Raw genomic sequence first — 20,520 nt, forward strand, 5'->3', positions numbered from 1 at the left:
CAGTACCATGTGTACGGCACCACAACAAAGTCTCTTCCTGCTGGCACCAGTTTTATAGCACCGTCTAAGCCCGTCTGTGACGGAATTAAGTTGATTCTTTAATGTGGGACGAATATGAGTACAAGTGGTTTTGTTACCTCGTTTGTTTTATCGTCATATGAGAGTGGAACATTAACAGTGCTTTCTAGGTTCAGCAGAACATGGGAACTTGTTTTAAACGGTGTAGCTTACAGTAGTACAACATATGTCCAAAATAAATGAAGACAAGAAAAAAAAAGAAATTTGTTTTTAGATATTTAAAAAAAGGAAGGTATTTGCTTTTGTTGCTACAGTGGCTATTAGTACTATGATTATGTCAGAAGTTTTGCTTATCATGCATTTTAAGAACGAACACGACTAAAGACAAACTTAAAACAATTAAAGTAAAACCTATTCCAGCTGTTTTCACTCCTCATATGGGTACCATGTGCATATTTTGTTTTGAGGCCAGTTTTTTGCTTTTCTCCCCTAAAATGAACTTTGTTAACAATACTGGTCTCTTCAGATCCTGGATTTTACTTTTACAGTATTAGGAGCTAGGGATCAATACTGGATTGCTGTTTAGTCAAAAATGAACTTGTATTCATATTTAAAACAAATCTAAAGCACAGATACACCAATCAGGCATAACATTACTACGTGCCTAAAATTGTGCTGGTCCCCTCTTTTGCTGCCAAAACAGTCCTGACCCACAGAGGCAAGCACTCCACTAGACCCCTGAAGGTGTGCTGTGGTATCCGGTGCCAAGATGTTAGCAAAAGATCCTTTAAGTCCTGTTAGTTACAAGGTGGAACCTCCATGGATTGAACTAGTTTGTACAGCACATCCCAATTGGATTATGATCTTGGGAATATGGTGGCCAAGTCAACAAATTGCCACAATGTGGCAGGACCCATTGTCCTCTTGAAAGAGGCCACAGCTATCAATGAATACCATTTCCATGAAAGGGTGTACATGATCTCCAACATTGCTTAAGTAGGTGGTACATGTCAAAGTAACATCCATATTGATGGCAGAACCCAAGGTTTTTAAGCATAACTTTGCCTAAAGCATCACACTGCCTTCTACACATAGCGAGTCCTGGTACCAGGTATTCCCCAGGTAAGCAAGGCACACGGCCATCCACATGATGTAAAAGAAAACATGATTCATAAGAGCATGCCATGTTCTTCCATTGCTCCATGCTTGCATGCTCATTGTTGCTGCTTTTGACGGTAGACAGGGGTCAGCACAAACACCCCGACTGGTCTGGAGCTTTGTACGCAACAAACTGATGCACTGTGTATTTTGACACCTTTCTATTAGAAACAGCATTACATTTTTCAGGAATCTGAGCTACAGTAGCTTGTCTGTTGCTCCCCAAGTGTATCAGTGACTTCCCATGACCCCGTTGCTAGTTCACCACTGTTCCTTTCTAAGCTTCCAGATAGTTACTGACCACTGAGGACAAAGAGCTGCAGTTCTGATGATGCTTTAAGGACAAAATATTTACTTGCTCCCTAATATATCCTACCCCACATACAAGCCAAACCAACGAACTGGTCAAGAGGGCCAGCTCTGTCCTGGACTATCAGTTGTAGTCATCTTACACACATTTACCTTACTTGTTCAGTTCCTAGGAGAGCGAGTCAGAGATCATTTTGCCTTTGCAACAATAGCAGATATGGACTGGGCCATGAAGTAGAGGCACATATTCAGCATTCCATGAGCTTTGATGCATTTATGGTTTAAAATCATGTTTTGTTTTAATTTCAATGCTACATTTTTGTTTTCTTTGGTGTGTTTTGCTTAAGTGTCTTGCCCGGAGAAGCCATAAAGAGTCAGTGCTTGATAGAGACACATTCACAGTCCCTACAAGACATAAACAGTAATGACTACAATGCTGATGCAGCTGGGAACTTAAATCAGTTATTTCCAAAACACTTAAATTTACTGCTACCACTAAAACAGACAGAAAGTTATGACAACACTGCAACATTCACACATCTGGAAATGTGGATACTCTCTTACCCTTTGCTATCCACATCCAGCTGCATAACCCCACTCTTGCACTTTTCTAGAGGAATCAGATACATAATGCTCTCCAAGGTAATTAAGCAAGAACATTGCAGATGTCTGATGTTGTCTTTAACGCACACCTGTTTGTGACACATGAATCTATGGGCCATCCTCAAGGCCAGCTGCTTGTAGCTTACAGGGAATAAAAATCAGCAGAGCTTAGTCCCTTAAAGGTTCTGGACTTTTCCATCCTGACGTTCTGTGAATGTACTAAAAGACAACAAATATTGGAAAGGTTAAAGCTTAGGCATTCTTGTCAATGAGTCAGCACAGCATTTGTGTCCTTGCTCACTACTTGTTGAGTTTTTAAGACCATTAGAATAAAACAAATTCCAAACCATTATCAAGTTCTGGGTTTTGGCTGCTGAACACAATCCCAGCGATCACAGGGTGAGAGATATACCTTTGACAGCTTGCCAACCTGTCAGCGGACTAATATTTAGACAACCACTCTCACTCACACCTGTGGTTAATTTATAATTGCCAATTAACTTAGTCCTGTACATGTCTTTGGACTGTGGAAGGAAGCCCGAGCATCCAGAGAACACATGTAAACTCCACAACAAACGGCCTGCTGTAAAAGTCATTCCTGTAAAATGTAGGTTAAGTATACATTACATAACAAAAAAAAAAAAAAAAAAAAAAAGGAAAAAAAAGTAACTTTTGTCAGTATCACATTTAATGAGTCTATGGTCTGCTTAAAATAGGCTTTCCATGTGTAGCATTTTTGGCCTGAGTGACATGAGGGTGTGACATGAGGTGAGGTGGAAGACCAGCCCCACAGGGTACTGTAATGCTGTCAGAGCCAGCAGGAGGCTTCCTTTCTGAGAAAGCCTACCTCAGTGTGGTCCAAAACCACAGTCACTGCAAGAGTGAGACAGTACAAAGGGAGTCATTTATAACACGGGTGGCGCACTGAAACCGCACATCTAGAGACGTCTAACAGTTGTACAAGTTTTCTATAGATTTCTTTTGTCCAAATCTGGTAGAATATATAGGAGAGGTAGTCTTTTTATGGGTCTACTTAGAATACAATCCCCCTACTGCAGTCTTGTTTTTGTTTTAACTGCTCCACCTAGTGGGAAAGAATGAGACAGCTGGATGTTTCCATATCAAAGTTTATTGCTGACATGCATGTAGAGATCTGATGAAGTAGAAAAATATGTTTTTATACAAACGCGTTCTCATCTGTACAATTACGCAGTTTTCTGTATTTAGATGCCCATGTCCAACCAAGCAGCTTACAACACATTTTCCCATTGGGTTTAAACTACGCCACACATCCTACACCAAGTTTCCAGTTGAAACAGTCAGCTATACATCAGTTATATACTGACAACTTTAAAACTAGGGTAAAATTAAATTTGAGGGGGAAAAAAAAAAAAAAAATGTATAAAATTTTTACTTTCAGTTGGGGAGGTTGATTTTCAATTTAGATTGAGATTTTTTTGGAACCCAATCATCTACAACTTGTTTTACTGGCAAATCCAAATATCCTGCAATAATCACGTGTTTTTACACAGAGTTCTCTCACAATTTCCATGCTTTCAGTCCACAATGCAATCTACCAATACAACTCTGTAAAACACATTGAATGTGGTAAAAACCACTAGCTAGAAAGTGAAACACTGATTCAGGGGACATAACATCAACTCTTGAGTTACTAAACTGTAGACGTGTCACTGGAGATGGTGTTAAGACACTTTCCACAGTATCAATGTAAAAATCCAGCAGTAGTTATGGTGCTAAGAAAACCCCCACAGCCACTACTGAACCTATGCTATTACTACTACAATACTGCTGTATAACCCATGGAATTCACATTGAGGTGGGAGAAAGCCAACAGCTGTCTTTACACATTTCAGCCTCCAGATGTGGTACTTGAAGGCCAACGTGAGCTAAAGCACACATCAATCCCATGTGTTGAAGCAGAGCTGGTATCTCACTGGGGTGGAATAGATACAATGACTGGGGCAGTCATGATGGTGCATTATTTACATACTGACCAGCAAGTGTAGGGAGTTTTTTGGGGGGGTAAATATAAGAAAAGGAAAAAACAAAACACTACAAAACAACCCCTCCTATAAAATAAGGAAAACATGCAAGTATCATTTTGTTTTCTTTAAAAAATAGAACTATGCAAAAGTCAGTCTCATTAGTGTAGCTTAAGGTGATCACAGACATTATGGCAAAATGGAAAGAAAGACTTAGTAATACAAAGAATGGAAACAAAATAGAAATGCTACCATTTCATGAATGGGCAGAAAAGGATCAAAATAACAGGGTTAAAGCAGAACCACTGTTGGAGCTGACGCTTAAAGCAAAGATGTGGGGTCTGCTTCACTGGTCTAAATCAATGAAACAGACCCAAAGTTAAGTGACACTGTCTGAAATGTCACTTAATTTTTTTGGGACCATCTATAATCAATGTCTGTGATGCAAGCTCCAGTGGAGGCATTTGGGAGAAAGTCTACACAAGTGAATAAAAGTATGAAATTACAAGGGGAAGTAGTAAAGATTTGAAAGTATTCAAGAGCCTAAGTTCATGCAATCAGTTTGAATATAAATAAGCCTAGAAAGCAGGTACCAATATGCAAAGGCAAGTTGCAGTGCACAAATGCCTAACAGTCACTGGTTAGTAGCTTTGCCATGGTTTGAAGAAACACTTAAGAATGCCAAGAAAACCCAGCAACTAAACTTAAAATCTGAGTCTGTATTTGAATTTTTCTATGACTTATAGTATTCATTACCAGCCAGGAGCCTACGCCATAAGATAATACAAGCATGTACAAGAGAGAGGCCTGAGAATGGCAACAGATATGTGATCATTTCCAATCTTAAAGCATTAATGTCATCCCCTAAAACATTCAGTCAAGCCCGGTTTTAGCAAAGCCTGCACTAGTTTTCACAGTGTCTGCCACTGAGGCAGGCCAGATAACAGAACACAATGATTGGAGGATAGCTTAAAGGGTCTGAGACAGTTAACAGCCTCAGACCATCATTTCGCCTGGCCCAAAAGACAACATGCACTCATGGACACGTCAAACATTCACATTCATACTGAAACACTTATCCCAAATCCGTCTTTATAAAGAGAAACAGGGAAGTTAAATACCTGGAAGCCATTTGATTCTGAATGAGCCTGTGGGTACCGGTTTCCTTGGCTAAAAGTAAATTTAAAGTGCCCCTATTAGACTTATTTACAGGCCTTAAAGAGGGAGTGCCCACAGAACAGGTTTACATGGTCCACACACACGCACACATGCATGAGTGTGGGATGGGTTGGTAAATTTCACACTGTACATTACTTACACTGAAACCCCTTTTTTGCCCCCTTTCCTTAAGCCTGCTCATTGGTCAGTTGGCTTGACAAATGCCTGTTCTGAGTGGTAACAAAGCTTTAGCCACATTTTTGCTTCTTTTCCGTGAAAGCTTGGAAAAAGTATTTGCAACCATCACATGCATGCCTAACTTGGGTAAAGGGGATTTTGGTCAGATGACATTGCGCTTATAGAAACTGTAGTACAGAGCAGCAGGGGTCAGAAAACGGCTTTAAAGTGACAGCTCATTTACACACGGGGGTTGTGTTTGTGACACCATTTATACTCAGTCCATTTTGTGGCAACAGAAACATGTTCACATGACAACATGTTTAGTGGGAAAACAGCTGCATTAAAATACAGTTTAGTATGACCAGAGCCCAAGAGAAGAAAATGGAAAGTACAGTTAGCCGGGCACCATGCCAACACCAAACACATAAACGACTTCCTAACCGTTATGGCTGCGTGAATATTAAGAAGTTCAAATTTCTTCAGATGCTGGAGTACACAAAGAAAGCGGTTTTCACGCTTGCAGCGAACAACTGAACTTTTGTTGTGCTTTGCTTATAGCTGTGACATTTTAGTTAGCAGGAGCGACTCTGGCAAGGAAGTAATGACTGAGGCAGCTGGCTGCGTCTGCATGTAGCTGAGACAGCTGCTCGACCTTTGAGGTCATGCCAAACCTTTGCCACAATGGCAGTGTGTTACATAGTAATGCAGATGAGGGGGGGGAAAGAGGAATATAAGCAAGGAGTTTCAGGCATTTCATCAGCACCATTTTCCACAGTTGCAAATAATTCCCCTTGAACTGCACTTGGCTCCAACTTTTCAGACATTTCACATGTATGGAAATAGTCATGCAAGACTAAAAGGACAGGGAAACCTACAAAGGATAATAGGGGCACTTTAAGGCAAGATTTTTGGCAATAGAAACAAGACAGTGCCCGATCGTCACTATACTGGCACTGTGGAAGCGTTATCAATATGCCTTGGCAGGGAGGAGCCAACAGTTTTTCCCCCATTCAGTTCTTGGCATTGTAACTTCCAGGTACCTCACACTAGCTGCCTAGATGCTAAAAATAGATTTCCACAGGGATGAGCAAAAGCGGGAGACAATGCATTCTGCAAATACCAAAGGATGCTTGTACATACTTTGATCTTCAGTTCTTTCTTCAATGCAAATATAGGGATAAATGCTACTTAATTATGATTTAAAAAAGCTTATTTGAATTTTTGAAACCACTGACAAGGTTTCAAAGCATTATCACTGACAGAAAACATTAATGCTATGTCACTGGTGGCATCAAGATTCAATTGTTACAATCCCTTGTCTCAGAACAGTGAGCATGGTTTACCAACAGAAGAGAGACAGAGAGGTAGATTGATTTGAAGTCAGAGTTACAGACAGGAACATTACAGGAAAACAGACTGAGAGGAAGGAGTGAGGAGAGGAGGTTGGAATGGAGGTATACAGAAGTGACATCTGTGATCAAGTGATCCGACTTGAGGCAATACCATTACCACTAGGAAGAAAGGGGGTTGCTACATGATTCTGGTCCTGTATTGCTCAGGGGATCCAGAATTGGTTGGGAAGGGAAGTGTTACAGTAGGGCATCCTCGACAGAGGAGGAACACAGGGTTGATAGTTTCTTCAACACTCCAGGCAGAGCCTTGTGTTGGGGCCGTGTGAAACTATGCAAGCACGTCTGCTGCACAGTGAGATCTGACTGTGGGCGACTTGAAGACAGGAACCTTTGGTTCAGATCTTCCTGCAGGCCTTGCCATGTTTCACAAGAGGATTCAGACAGGAGAAGTGAAGTTCTGGGTTGGCAGTTTGTTCTGGTACCCACTTTCTATCTGTTCCACCTAGACTGCCAAAACCCCACCTACATACAAGGCCGTCTGTACATCAGCTCAGGCCTCCTGTATGCAAGTTCAATTTTGTGGGTGAGGGGAATGGGTTTACACCAGTCCTCTCTAGACTCTGCAGGTTTCTTTACTTCCTGGGAGGCCAGAGTCCAGAATTGGTCATTGAGGGATTACTTCCGCAGAAAACGTTGTGCCAAGATGGCAGCATCTAGTGGGCTGACAGGCTGAGCATCGTGTCCAAGACGCCTTACAGGTGGGATGCTGCCAAACTGACGGTTTGTGAGAAAGCTCTTGGCTTCATGGATAGTGTTCTTCTCTTCAGCTAGCAGCAGCTGCTGCCGCATGTAGTTCTCAAACTCGTACTGCGAAGACTCTTCTATCACCTTGGCCTGAGGAAAGAAAGCATCCAGTTCAATATGCTGCAGTTAGTGTGGTAGCAAAAAGTCAACATTGTGTAAAGAGATTTTTGTAACTAAAATTTAATATTCAACTTTTGATAGTTGCATCAAGGACGCTCAATTTGGCTGTGTCCAAACTGGAAGTGATTCATCACTTTTGGGTCACCCAAATTCCCTATGGTTTGTGGCTACAATGTTGTTAAGACCCACTTTCAGTATGTAGCTCCTGCTGCATATGTATCCTTTGAGTTGTGTATCCTAGGGCGACCGTGGCTCAGGGGGTTGGGAATCGCATCTGTAACTGGAAGGTCGCCGGTTCGATCCCCGGGCTCTCTGTCCTGGTCGTTGTGTCCTTGGGCAAGACTCTTTACCCTACCGCCTACTGGTGTTGGCCAGAGGGGCCGATGGCGCGATATGGCAGCCTCGCTTCTGTCAGTCTGCCCCAGGGCAGCTGTGGCTACAACTGTAGCTTGCCTCCACCAGTGTGTGAATGTGAGAGTGAATGAATAGTGGTATTGTCTTTGGCTGCCTTAAAAAGCACTATATAAATCCAATCCATTATTATTAAGTTTAAATGTAATTTTCCTCCAAGATTTTACCTCTTGTTCCGGGTGATTGACCTGATCATCAATATCTGGAACCACCTGCAAAGGGCCACTCATTGCTGAAACTGACTGCCTGTGATTAAACATAACACATTAATCGTTAGGAACTGTCTGTCTGCAAATGGTTTATAGCCAATACCAGGAAATGTGCAAATAAAGCAGTGCAAGTCAAATTTTTTCGTTTCTCTGCAAACAAAATGCAAAACATCTGATTCACTCAAACATCCAGCAGGTGGCGCAATTACCATGAGGCAATGATGGCACCGAGGGACTCCAGCACCTCTCCTGCAGTCAGCCTTTCCTGAGGGTCCAGCACCAGTAGCTTTCGGATTAGGCACACCGTGTTCTCTGACACACGGCCGTCCCTATAAATGGTGGTGTAAGGGAAAAGGACAAGATTTTTCTTTAAAGCAAAAAAACCTAAAACAAAAACCTCTACAAGGTCAGGTTTGAAATAAATATCAAAATGCTGTCGAAAGCAAATGCATTTAAATCCTTGATTTTACTGCAGTACAACAAAAGACAATGCAAGATTGTATCTCAGAACAAATTTGAATGAAAGAATAATAACAGAGCAAAATGTCATATTAATGTGATCACTTTAATTAAATCTCCACAAAGATAAATGCTCACTCTGGGATGGAGTACTCAGCAGCCTTGATCTTGCGGAAGAGTTCTTGAGGCATGCTGTCATAAAAGGGGAACTGGCCATACAGCATTGTGAATAAAACAACACCAAGCGCCCACATGTCACTAGGTTTTCCACGATATGGTCGACCTGGAAGCAGGAAGGAGGGGATAAGGGTCTATTTAGCATGCATGACAAACAGAAAACAGGTTGACAATTGGTGCAATGTCAGTTTTTGCCCTGTGAGGAGGAACCAACTGTTCAGCAAGTTAAATTGCCATCAAATCACGAGGTTTAATGATTAACAGTATAAGCAAATACTCCACATCTGTTGTACTTCAAAGAAACTTCCAATAGAAGCACCTTAAAAAAATGTTTTGAAAGCCAGACGAGACATTAAATCAGAAGAACAACAATGAGAAGCTGATGCTGGCGAGGGTGGAGTGTCATGGCTGTGCATGACCATAGGCAGTGTTGTTGTTAGAGCCAGGGAGTCGGCAGCAACAGCAGCAGGCAATTATGTTAAAGCTTGTGACACACAGGCAGGGGATGGGAGGGGAAAGGGTAGATGGGAGTAGTTTCCCTCTAGTGAGTCATCACTGTATGAGTCACTGAAGCTCTGTTTAATTGTGTGCCTGTCACGTTATGCTGATATACACGCTGCGGTTTTATCTACAGTTTGACTGGTTGGACATGAAAGAACTGCGCTTGAAATTATACTTCTCTTGTTTTCTGTCCTAGAGTTTGCATTGGAAATCAGTAATTAAAGTTCTTTTTGAATTGGCGTTAATAGTGGCACTTGGGTGTGCAATTTTAACAGAAGCACCATCAAGCTGGGGAAAAGGAAAAAAGCCACAACAAGAGCAACAAGAGTAAAGAAGTAGCTTCCCCTTGCAGATGCATACCATACAGCAGTAGGATGCAACATCACTGCGATTACTCAAATAAAAGCAAAAAGGCCATTTCTTGCTTTTGCCAGTCCAGGATTGCAACATACCTCTGGGTTGCTCAATAACCGGAAAATCCAACACAAGACCTGACTGCTAAGCATTATGAAACCAAAAACAACCAACAACACAAAAACAAAGTTCCTATCTGGCTTCAGAGAAGGAATCACGATTCCATAATTTTACTCAGACATTTCTAGTCTGCATTTGGAGGGAGGAGGGAAAAAAGGAAAACAAACAAAAAACCCTGCACACTTGTTTCACCCACACTAAGCAAACCCATTTCACTTCTGATAGTTGGTACAATTGGTCAAAGAACAAAAAAAACAAAAAAAAAAAAAAAAAAAAAAACACAATCCATGCCTGAAACCCTCACTCACCACTTAGTACATCCGGACTGATGTAAGCTGGACTTCCTCTCTGGTCTTTCAGAAGGTCATCCTCACTCACCAGGTGCTTTCCCAGGCAGAAGTTTGTGATGGTGATTCGATGAGTCCTGTGAGGACATGCAAAACAAACTTGTTAATGCTTTCAATCAAACGGTGAACACAATATTCCCATTGATAGGGGGGTTTTTGTTGTTTTTTTTTTTTTTTAATGTTCTCAACAATCTTGCTCAAAACACAGTTCAGACTTAACACAACACATTCAGTTAACGGAATAAAGACTTGTCTTGCCCCTAAGGCTTGATTTAAATAAATAAAAAATACAACAAATGATAAAGTTGGCTTCAAGCTCTGCAAAAGTTGTTGAAAGCTTTTACATGCAGTATTGGCATCTTAACAAAAAAACAAAAACAACAACTTTATGCTCAGAGCAACAGGGCTTAACTGCAGAACACTTTGGATCAAAGACAAACTGTAGCCAAATCTCAATTTTGAAACCATGCATAAAGCTAATATACTTAATACAAATAAGCACCGATGGTATGGTGTTAGCTATTATTGGCCTACAGCCTTTAGGAGAACAACATCAGTCCAGATACAGTGGTGCTTCAGAGACTCACTCTTTTTACAGGTTTGATTAACTTTGCTTCCCTGGTAGTACTAGGATTTCTCCAATGAGACTTTGATTCAGTGCAGTTAAATTTGCCATGAGCAAACTGAGGGACTGTGCACTATGTTCCTTTAGCAGAGAGGGAAGGGGGGGAAAAAAGCAAAAAGCAAAGCTGCACTTTGACAAACATGAGTCAACCTGTGGTTTAGAATAATTGTTTCGATGACTAAGCCTGCATGGTGATGGGCTGTTAAATGAATATATAAAGCTCAAGTTTAAAATATGTACACAAACAACTTCAAACCCACACGATCACTCCCAGGGCTAACACGCTAAGGGGGGGGGGGGCACTCGCACACAAAAGCAGCCATCGTGTACTAGCTCGGGTCCTTTGGATCATGCTCTTCACCCACATCCGCTTTCTAAGAAGCCTAAGGTCAACAGCTTCCCCTATTCTCTCTCACTTTCACACCCTGCCTCGTTTTTCATTCACTATTCCCATGACAATTCTGGCTAAACGCTCTGACTAAAATCCTCCAATCTTCCTATGAAAAAGTCGCAATTTGATTTTCAGAATTTTATGTTATCAATACCCTTTAACAGCTTTTGTAATTCAAGTCACTGTAACCACACAGCAGCCTTGTGATCTGCACAAGGATAGGCCAAAGGAACAGAGGGCAATGCTTCAAGGACCCTCAACATAAAAGCTTCCTTCATAGAGAGATCTGTCCTTTTGTCTGTGTGCATCACGACACAGGCTTCTATTCTTGCACCGGAGATTGGGTAAATGAAATTGCATGTTTGCTTCGTGAGGCAAGGGTCCCTGAGGACGCAAGAGAGACCACATCATCTCTGCTTCCTGGTCATGTGACCCAGGGCAAGTCAGGAAACCAGAAACCTAAATAACTCCCATGACTTCTCCTTCCCCACAATGTTCTGATCATAATACACCAGCTGACAAGAAGAGGTTACACGCTGGGCAACTTGTTCAGAGACTTTCATTTTGCAGATTATGGGAACCACTGATTTGAATGGTCTTACCAAGTTCCAGGTTTTTGTGTAACAAAATGTTTTCAATGCAAAAGCCACTACATGTCTAATACAACTGTATTTTCATTTTATTATATCGATTATAGTAGGAGTTTGTCAGCTTTTACAGAATTTAAAAAGACACATTTATGTAGTTCATATCCACATACGCCTATGGAATCTAAAATTAGGAATTCCTATAGATCTAAATATAGTGACCCTGAATACGGATTCATAATATACTGTTAACAGCTGGCACTGAAATCGCACACTGACATTACAGTCATACGTACTCAGGGTGGGGTCATGAGGAAACATGCCAACCAACAAGTATGATGCACTTGTATGCTATGAAGTCTATTGTTTGTAAATACAAGTGGTGACTCTACTGCAAAGAGGAAAAAAAGAAAAGACAACCTACAGATATAAATAAAAATATTAACCTAAAATGGGGAGGGGGGGGACGGACGGACGATGGATTAAAAAAAATGATATAACAAAAGGGCATAGATCAGACAACAGATGCAGAAAAGGGATTGTAGTGTAAATAATGAAATAAATGATGACTGTGTGTGCAGTACATGGTGGTGTGAGTCAGCTCTGAGCTATGGGCCTTTGGCAGGCCTCTCCTTTGTCTCCAGCTGGGACGGAGTGTTCCACTCGTCTGCTCCTCTCCCCACCACCCTCCTACCCTGGTCTAAACATTGTTTCATCACTACTACTGCAGGTTGTTATGGGTGCTGATGCAGTAGATGAAAGTGTGCAATAAAGCAGATAAACCAAGTACATGACATCTCAGTACAAGTACAACTTTATGCATCTTTAACATTTTGCAATTGTCTAAACTCTAAAAATAGCACTTCCATTGTGTGTGTGTGTGTGTGGGGGGGGGGGGGGGGGGGGGGGGGGGCAGTTTTACCCCTCAATACACTTTTCTAAACAGTTGAATGGTTTACAGATGAGTAGTTTTTCATTCTGCATGGCAAATCTGACCTGAGGTGCACCTAAGGTCCTGCATGCTGCATAACCAGTGCCCAGTTTGCCTCTCATTTTTAAGAAAGGAAAAAAAAAAAATAAATACAAATCCAGCAATAGGAAGTCACACACATGGGTGAAGTGTTAAGCACAAAATGGTGAGGCTTTCGTTTCCTGATACTGATGTTGCCCTTAATCTAAGAACACGACCTCTGGTTGTACTGATGTTCAGATATACACTGGAAGCAGGCTGCTGGAGCCAGTTTAGACCTAATGCACATGTGAGCCGAGAGAATGAAGCCTGGCACACTAAAGTAACTCACCCACTATAATGGGAGGAATTACTGGCCAACTAACATGCCGTGCTGAAATAAAAGCTGCACATCTTACCGCTTGTTCAGCACCATATTTCCCAGCTTGAGGTCTCTGTGAACAATGTTTTTCTGCAAGCAGGAAAAAGTAGGGGGGAAAAAAAAAAAAGAAAAAAAAAAGGTTATGTTGTGCTTTGTGAATCAATCGTATCACAACAATCTGTTCTAGGAGTGGCACAGGAGCATAGGAAATGAGTAATCAGAAATGATGATAGAAAGGGGGGGGGGGGGGGGGGGGAGAAAAAAAAAAGTATTTTCTAAACAGTTGACAAAACATTGCAGTATCCAAACTGTTTGCTCAGAAAATTGCACAATCATAGTTTCATTTAGACACACTGGAGTGGTGCAACGGGAAATATTCTTTACAATGCTCTTCGATGAGTCGAGCACAATCCGTTTAGATTTACCTTGTGAAGAGCCTCCACCACACGCACCACATCATAGAAGATGACAATGGCTTCCCGCTCACTCAAGCGCTTCTCCTTTATGACATAATGCTGGAGATTTATTAGATCTGCCGTCTTGTCACTAAAGTCATGTGCACACAAGCAGTCCAGCACAAGGCAGAGACGCTTTTTCATCTTGCGCATTTTGTTAGCATCCGTGTCCTCCACAATCTCATAGGCTCGATCCTGGAGAATAAAAAGGTAATGCGTTTAATATGCAGCATATCCAGTCAAAAAGGGGTAACAAAACCACATGCAAACAAAAGGGCTTTCTGCTATCAGCTGATCAAATAGATTTAACAGATTGATTGGAAATAAAGATTGCAGCGCAGGAGCCATTAACAGCCTGCCTGTACCCAAGATAAAGACAACATCTACCCTGAAACACTGGGTGCTATAGACCAGCATAGGCGATTCCATCTTCCAGCACCACCTAGCAGAGACACCACCTTATTGATTTTTGTATCAGATTGTCTTTTTTTTTTTTTTTTTTTTAAGATTCAGTCAGCACCTCTTAAACAGTACATTAAACCCAGCCTCTCACAGCACAGATGCACTATAATAATCCAATCAATATCACAAGCCTAAATGAATCAGAGTGCATGGCTCAATGCAGCTATTCTGAGAACACAGGCAGAATGAAAGAGACAGGATGTGAAAGAGAGACAAGAGGAAACGGAGACAGAGATTTAACAATAACAACGTTAAGAGGACGCCGACGGGAAGACAGGTGAAAAGGTAGGTGGGCGGTGGGGGTCATTATGAATAAATGTGAGTGTAAACAGAAGATGACTGCAGATAAATATAGTTTTAATGGCACTCCCACTTCTCTTTTGAAACCACTTGGATAAGAGAATAACAGCTGGCTGACAAGCTTACTGCTGCCACTGAGCTGATAAGTGCATGCCGTTACTTGTACTTGCATAATGAAACCATATTCTAAAATGAATAGAAAGTGATAGAAACCTCTCCACATATAGAATGCCTGCCGACCTAGTGCTGACTAATGCACAGCTTGTGAGGTTCTAGGCCAGTGCAATGTTTAAAATAACATTTTGGCAGAAAGTTTTCATAGTTTTGGATATTAGACACTTCTTTGCCAGCCAAACAAACTTCACTGTAGATAAATCAATAAAGCGTTTTAAATTCTTAGACCTCTTTACAATGAGGACAAATTCAGCCATAACTAGATGCCAAATAAGGACCAATCAATAAGTGGTTCAAAATAGACGACACAGGTTGATGCCATTAGCATATCTTATTTGCACAACAGTTAAAGCAAATATTGACTGAAAAACATACAAACAAAAAGACAACAAAAAAACTTTATATTCCTAACATTAACTAAGAAACATTTTATCCCTCCACACTGACAAAAGCAAAAAGCAACTCAACTCAAGTCTCAGCCTACCTGAAAGAGGCCATGGTGGTGGACCACACCATCTTGGTTGTGCAGCAGAGAAAGAAGTGAGTATTCGGTGTGCAGCAGCATCTTCCCCTGCCTCTCCTCTTGTGTCTCCTTGGCAGAGTCTACTCGTTCCTCCAGCGTCAAAATCTGCAGTAACCACACACAGAGCAGACATTAGGCCCCAAGACAAGAGTTTATAAAAGCCCCTTTTCCATTAGCACTTACTCGGATCAACCCGACAGGTTTTTCCCCATTCCTTTCGAGTAGCACCTAATGTGTGTGGTCGTCATTATAGCAACACAGCCAAGTGTCCCGTGACGCTATGCGATACCAACGTTACTAGATGGACGTCGAAGCAACTATATATCTGCTGCTTGGTCTGTGGCTTCTCGTCAGACTCTGGGATCACAAAATGTTTTTTGTAACCTTTTCCCCGATTTCCAGGTTTAAAAAGGTGGTTTTGATTTTCGTGAACGAGATGCTTTCATGACTCATCGAGCAACACCACTGATCAGCCAATTGGTGACAGCGTCACATTTTTTCCACCTCCTCTGATCACTTTGGCACCCTGGCTGAGCAGGTACTACTTTAGTCCCTGGTACGAGGTACTATGACCTAATGGAAAACCCGGAAAACTATGGCGAGTCATCTGAGTAGGTACTAATAGAAAAGGGCTAAAGGCACAGATAGCGTTCCCGCCCCCCCAAAAAAGGCGCACTTTAATTGCTTACTCTTCAGTCCTAAAACAAAACATTTAATGACTTAAGTCATCAAGTTCTGGAGTAAACAGGGTCGAGCTGGACTCAGGTCAATGAAGTAAACAAGCTCTGTGTCATACGTATGACGGAGGGTTGTGAGGTTTAAAAGTTGACATTACAGGTGGCGCAAACCCTCATTCCACTCAACTGTAAAGCTCCCCACTTGTTTAACAAACATCGAACAGTCCCAGTAAACTGACTGCTAGACTTAAACAGGGCAATAAAATGAACAGCAACAAAAGGAAGGTCAAAAGTTCAGGTGTCTACAGGTGACGTAGCTTTGTTTTGAACAAGATGCCCAATCTTAATTGAGTCATATGTTTGTAAGAAAGAAACTCAAAACACCACAAAACAACAACATTTCTACCCAGACAGGCTTACTTTGAGTTGATAGAAGTCATCTGTGCCGTCTTTTCTGGCCAGACACTGCACTATGCTCGGCACTGGTGAGTTGCCCAGGCGAGGCCCTGCAAGGACACGAAAGGGAACAGCTGCATGACCAAAAGGCTACATGCTGAAGTGTGTGTGCTCTCACTGCCACTCATTAAAGGCTGCATTTACCCATTAACACCTCAAGTGTAATGTTTTCTTTGGAAGTCTGTATTGCAAAGAGTGGAAGAGTTGTGTCCAATGTACATTTTATAGTATAGGAAAGAAATTATTTTTTCAATGGGAGGAAATAAAGTTGCTCAAACAGACTAAGACCTTTCTAGTCAATGTCATGACGATCTGCAAAAATTCTTCAAATTCTTGTCTTAGGCCCTTCATACACAGACAGACACCCCCCTATTTCCTGTATTCATGTGAAGCATATTTACAATGCACACTAGGTGAAATTTCATCCAGCCAACATTTCAACCTTTTTCAGAACTGAGCAAACACTACTAGTGTCCTTACCAAGAATAAAGGGCCCAGCTCTCTTGGCATTACTACCGGATATCCCGGGACTCTGCAGCTTGCTGGCTCTGCCTGATGTCTCACCAGCCCCCCTCTCCGACGAGCGCCGCTTAGACATACTGGAGCTCTACAGGGGAATAAATCTGATTAGCACATCAGATAAAGACCGTCAGGTTAAAGGGAAAGTGCATGCATCTGACTGGGGGGGAAAAAAACCAAAAAAACAAAGCAAATTGAACAGAGGTCATGTACTACTCATCTATAATCAAGTCTGTATTTTTAAAACTAGTGATACATGTTTAACATATCTACTATAAACTTAGCAATAGTTCTGCAGACTGTGGTAGAAAGAACAATGGGGAAGGCTTTGTAGCACCTCCACCTTTAAATATTCCACACTCAGTTACCGACACCTCAGTGTCAATGCGAGGCCATTACAGCACCATTCCGACTAATAGCTGCTCGTGGCAAGGGTAACACCTCAGATTCAATCTCCAACAGCCTATGTTAATGTGCCAAAATCTGCAATTTAAACAGCTAGCACTTTCACATAAATTAGAGCCACTTGCACAATACTGTTTAAAATGGAAGCTTTTCCGATTAATACTTTAATCTTTAGCTTTTCCTGCTGCAGTGGACTTGATTCAGAAAATCCTTCCGCTCTAAATCTGTTGTACAGCCAGGACTATCTGAACGGATATATTCTAACTACAGAGGGGGAAAATAAATAAAATAAAGTGTCCTGATAGGAACTTTATTCACATGCCAGAAAAAGCAGAGAGAGTGTGACACATCATTGCACAAACTACGTTAACTGACACAGCAGATCTGATCTGCCTCCCAGAATTCAGAGAGCAAGAGGTATGCAGCATGTTTTGTTTACTGATACAGAGTTCCTATGTAATGAAACCCCATCCGTTTCCCATAACAGGGAAGTAGTGCCCTAAACCGAGAGGAATGATTCACCCAGCTGTCGTCCAGAGAGCCTTAAAAGTCTAAGCGATGACACCGATAAGAGTCTGCACAAGCCTCTGGCAGGTGCAGCTTAGAGATAGAAAAGCTCACACAAAATGTCCACATACAAGCGATATATCTGAGTGTCGCATCTCTACGTTAAATGTCACTGATAAGTAGTATGCATATTTGAGCCACAGCAGAGATTCCCCACACACAAAAACCTTATATTATACAACATCTTTTAAAGTTTGATGGAGACCCAAAAAGCTTTAGAATATCTCAATCTTGCATCCGACAAACTCCAGAAAATTCTTTTTAATGAACCTGCCCATCTTCCTGTTTCAAAACTAATCGTGCACCACTGCCAGTTAGTAATTTTTTTTTTTGGGCAGAGAGGAGGCAGGACAGTTGGCAGTCAGTAGAGCTGGTATGAATTCTCACTTCCATGAGGCTTTTTGTGATCCCAGACAGCAGACAGTGTCATCATCATGTCTCTCGCCCATCTGTCTCCATCTCCACTAGTCATCACCCACTGAGTCTGATGAGCTGAGGTTTTCTGACTGCATTTATGGCACAAGCCAGAGTGACACCAAGTCATGCTCCCAGTAGTAAGAAAGCATCTTACACTAGAGGACACAAAGCAACAGATAATTAGGCATTACAATTTATGAGACTTGTGGGCAGGAAATTAATTTTTCAGGCAGCCGCCAAAGAAGCTAACAGAACGAACCGTGTACACGGGGCTTCCAGCGTTTCCAGAAAATAAACTAAATTGTGGATGAGCGCAAGAGTTAAATAAGTACATGGAGCAACTCTCTCTTCCAACCGAATAAGCCGAAATGCTTATGCACCTTGAACTACAACACTAAAATGACTCATAGGCAGATACAACACACAAATGAACCCAAAGCTATTCATGTACTTACTAAAAACTAGCTGTAGTACTGTGGAGCCAACCTGAGTCATCAAAGAAAGCAAAGGTCAATTTAACCAATTTATCCACACTGACCTAAATTACTTCAGCGTGATGACAACACACGGTTCCTTTTCTGACACTGCTGTGCCTCTCTGCACAGCCTATGATCTAGTAAGCAAGGCTGCCTCTGCCTGTATCAGATGGAGGACAAGAACAGATAAAACCTCTGAATCATATCACACAAAAGGAGGAGAGACACGCTGCCAGTGCCCACGAGAAATGTGGGCTCCTTAAATAGTATCAGAACAAAACAACCACGTAGGTGTCTCAAGATCCACCCACCCAGACTCCAAGCCACTTGTCTGGCCTGCAAGAAAAGCTGAACTGCGATAGCAAGGTAGTACAGAGATGGAGAAAAAGCAAAATGGCACTTCGGTAGTAAACATTACAAAGTAAAACCGTGCAGAAAGGTATGCTATAACACATGCACAGATGCAAAGCCAGTTACAGACAAAGTAACTCCAAGGTCAGATCTCCAGTCCTTATGCTTAAATGCAATGCTACTGATATCCGTTCACACGCTGCCCCTGCTCCTAGATGCAGCCGACTAGATTCTGGCAAAAACAACGCCCTTGACCATACACCAACGTCGTGGACACAAGGTCACATTGCAAATCACCTGACAAAAATAACTACAAACGCGCACACGCCGTTTGGTGCCATTTTGCAACCACAAGGTCTGGACTGGACACCGTTCAGTCCTGGCAGCAAGCACTGTAAACGAGACGGGTCGTAGAGTAAAGCGCTGACGTTATGCTTTGCAACTTGGACAAATTCACTCTACAGGCAGCTCAGTACTCCAGCAGCCAGACGCTGATGTCTGGCTCTTCTATAGATCTCTTTGAACAAAAACTACCTGAACGATCTCAAACGTTTAGGTACACGCATCTAAACCAGACTGCAAAGCGCGAATAAATGAATGCTTGATTGCGGCAATTGCTTAAACACCACAAGGCAAGTTATTTTTACATTGTACACTTACCGACAGCGACATAAAACCAATGTTAGGCACGCATACAAACTTAGTACGGCAGCGAATATGATCGATTTACTCGGCTAAATACGGATCTACCGACTACACAAAGGGGGCACACAGCACAACAAGGAGTTAGTATTTCGGTGACAACTACACTGAGCGGCTGTTAGCTGAAATACGGCTGCTTTACGTGTCTTCTCGCGTACCCAAGAGGTTTAAATATGGTTGCTCCTGGCGAGCGATGTGAGCTAACGCCAAGCTCGAGGCTACAGAGCAGGCGGCAGGCCATTTAAACAAAGTAGGTAACATTACAGCTGGCTAGCCGTGCCAAAAAGCTAGATAGCAACGTAGTCACCATCTCACTTACCTCGAGCCTAAACCGCCGGGTTAAATCTGTGTCGCCTCCTTAAAACATGGACATTTCTTCGGTGAACGCTGCGGTAGATGTGAGGCGCTTCTCGTTTTACACAGCAGACACCACAGAGGTTTGCTTTCGGCTTTTTTAGCCTCTATTACCGAAATGAGCAATTAAGGAAAAGCCTCCGCTCTTCGCTGATCGCATCTTTCCACAGCGACAGCGCCACCTGACAACGGAAATGACGCACACAATTTATTTGATTGACAGCCGCACTCGACCAATGCAGACAGTTTTTTCATAGCCGTTTCAGAGTGATGATGAAATTCTATGCAAATAGAAGTTTAGCTACAAGACTGTCTGCCAGACAGTCTAAGATTTAATTAGCGTTCTTTCTTGCATTTTAAAAAATATTATCTTTGCATCATAAAAGTTGCAAAGTGAAAATGATTACATAAGAGTTGAAGAGGCTTATTGTAAATCATACTGAAGGATGATGTTTGCAATGTCAT

General features: G+C 41.9%; 1 protein-coding gene across 3 annotated transcripts; it reads right to left on the reverse strand.

Annotated features, from left to right (window-relative positions):
- Positions 1-3,197: 3,197 nt before the first annotated feature.
- On the reverse strand, positions 3,198-20,233 carry stk40 (serine/threonine kinase 40). Of its 3 annotated transcripts, XM_086311158.1 has the most exons (12): positions 20,021-20,233; positions 18,143-18,327; positions 16,745-16,871; positions 16,229-16,314; positions 15,093-15,236; positions 13,643-13,867; positions 13,255-13,307; positions 10,245-10,360; positions 8,923-9,067; positions 8,535-8,654; positions 8,284-8,362; positions 3,198-7,675 (listed from the first exon to the last, which is right to left on the reverse strand). In XM_086311158.1, the coding sequence occupies exons 2-12, from the start codon at positions 18,146-18,148 to the stop codon at positions 7,457-7,459; spliced, it is 1,320 nt and encodes a 439-aa protein (XP_086167284.1). In that variant the 5' UTR covers positions 18,149-18,327; positions 20,021-20,233; the 3' UTR covers positions 3,198-7,456. The 3 variants fall into 3 exon arrangements, with proteins under 3 accessions (XP_086167284.1, XP_086167285.1, XP_086167283.1); XM_086311159.1 differs by lacking the exon at positions 18,143-18,327; XM_086311157.1 differs by lacking the exons at positions 18,143-18,327; positions 20,021-20,233 and adding an exon at positions 19,660-19,896.
- Between the last annotated feature and the right edge of the window lie 287 nt (positions 20,234-20,520).

The sequence above is a fragment of the Aulonocara sp. 'chitande type north' Nkhata Bay genome, linkage group LG11 (assembly GCF_057382095.1).
Source record: "Aulonocara sp. 'chitande type north' Nkhata Bay isolate Kocher_YH1m ecotype deep benthic linkage group LG11, A_spYH_male_GT1.1, whole genome shotgun sequence".
Classification (NCBI taxonomy): Eukaryota; Metazoa; Chordata; class Actinopteri; order Cichliformes; family Cichlidae; genus Aulonocara; species Aulonocara sp. 'chitande type north' Nkhata Bay.

Bases quoted from the DNA above. Each gene is read 5' to 3' on its own strand.
- stk40 (XM_086311157.1), bottom strand. The intron at 15,237-16,228 runs GTAAGCCTGTCT...TGGTTACTGCAG, and splicing joins ATGACTTCTATCAACTCAAA to ATTTTGACGCTGGAGGAACG. The intron at 9,068-10,244 runs GTGAGTGAGGGT...TCCTGCTTCCAG, and splicing joins CAGTCCGGATGTACTAAGTG to GTCGACCATATCGTGGAAAA.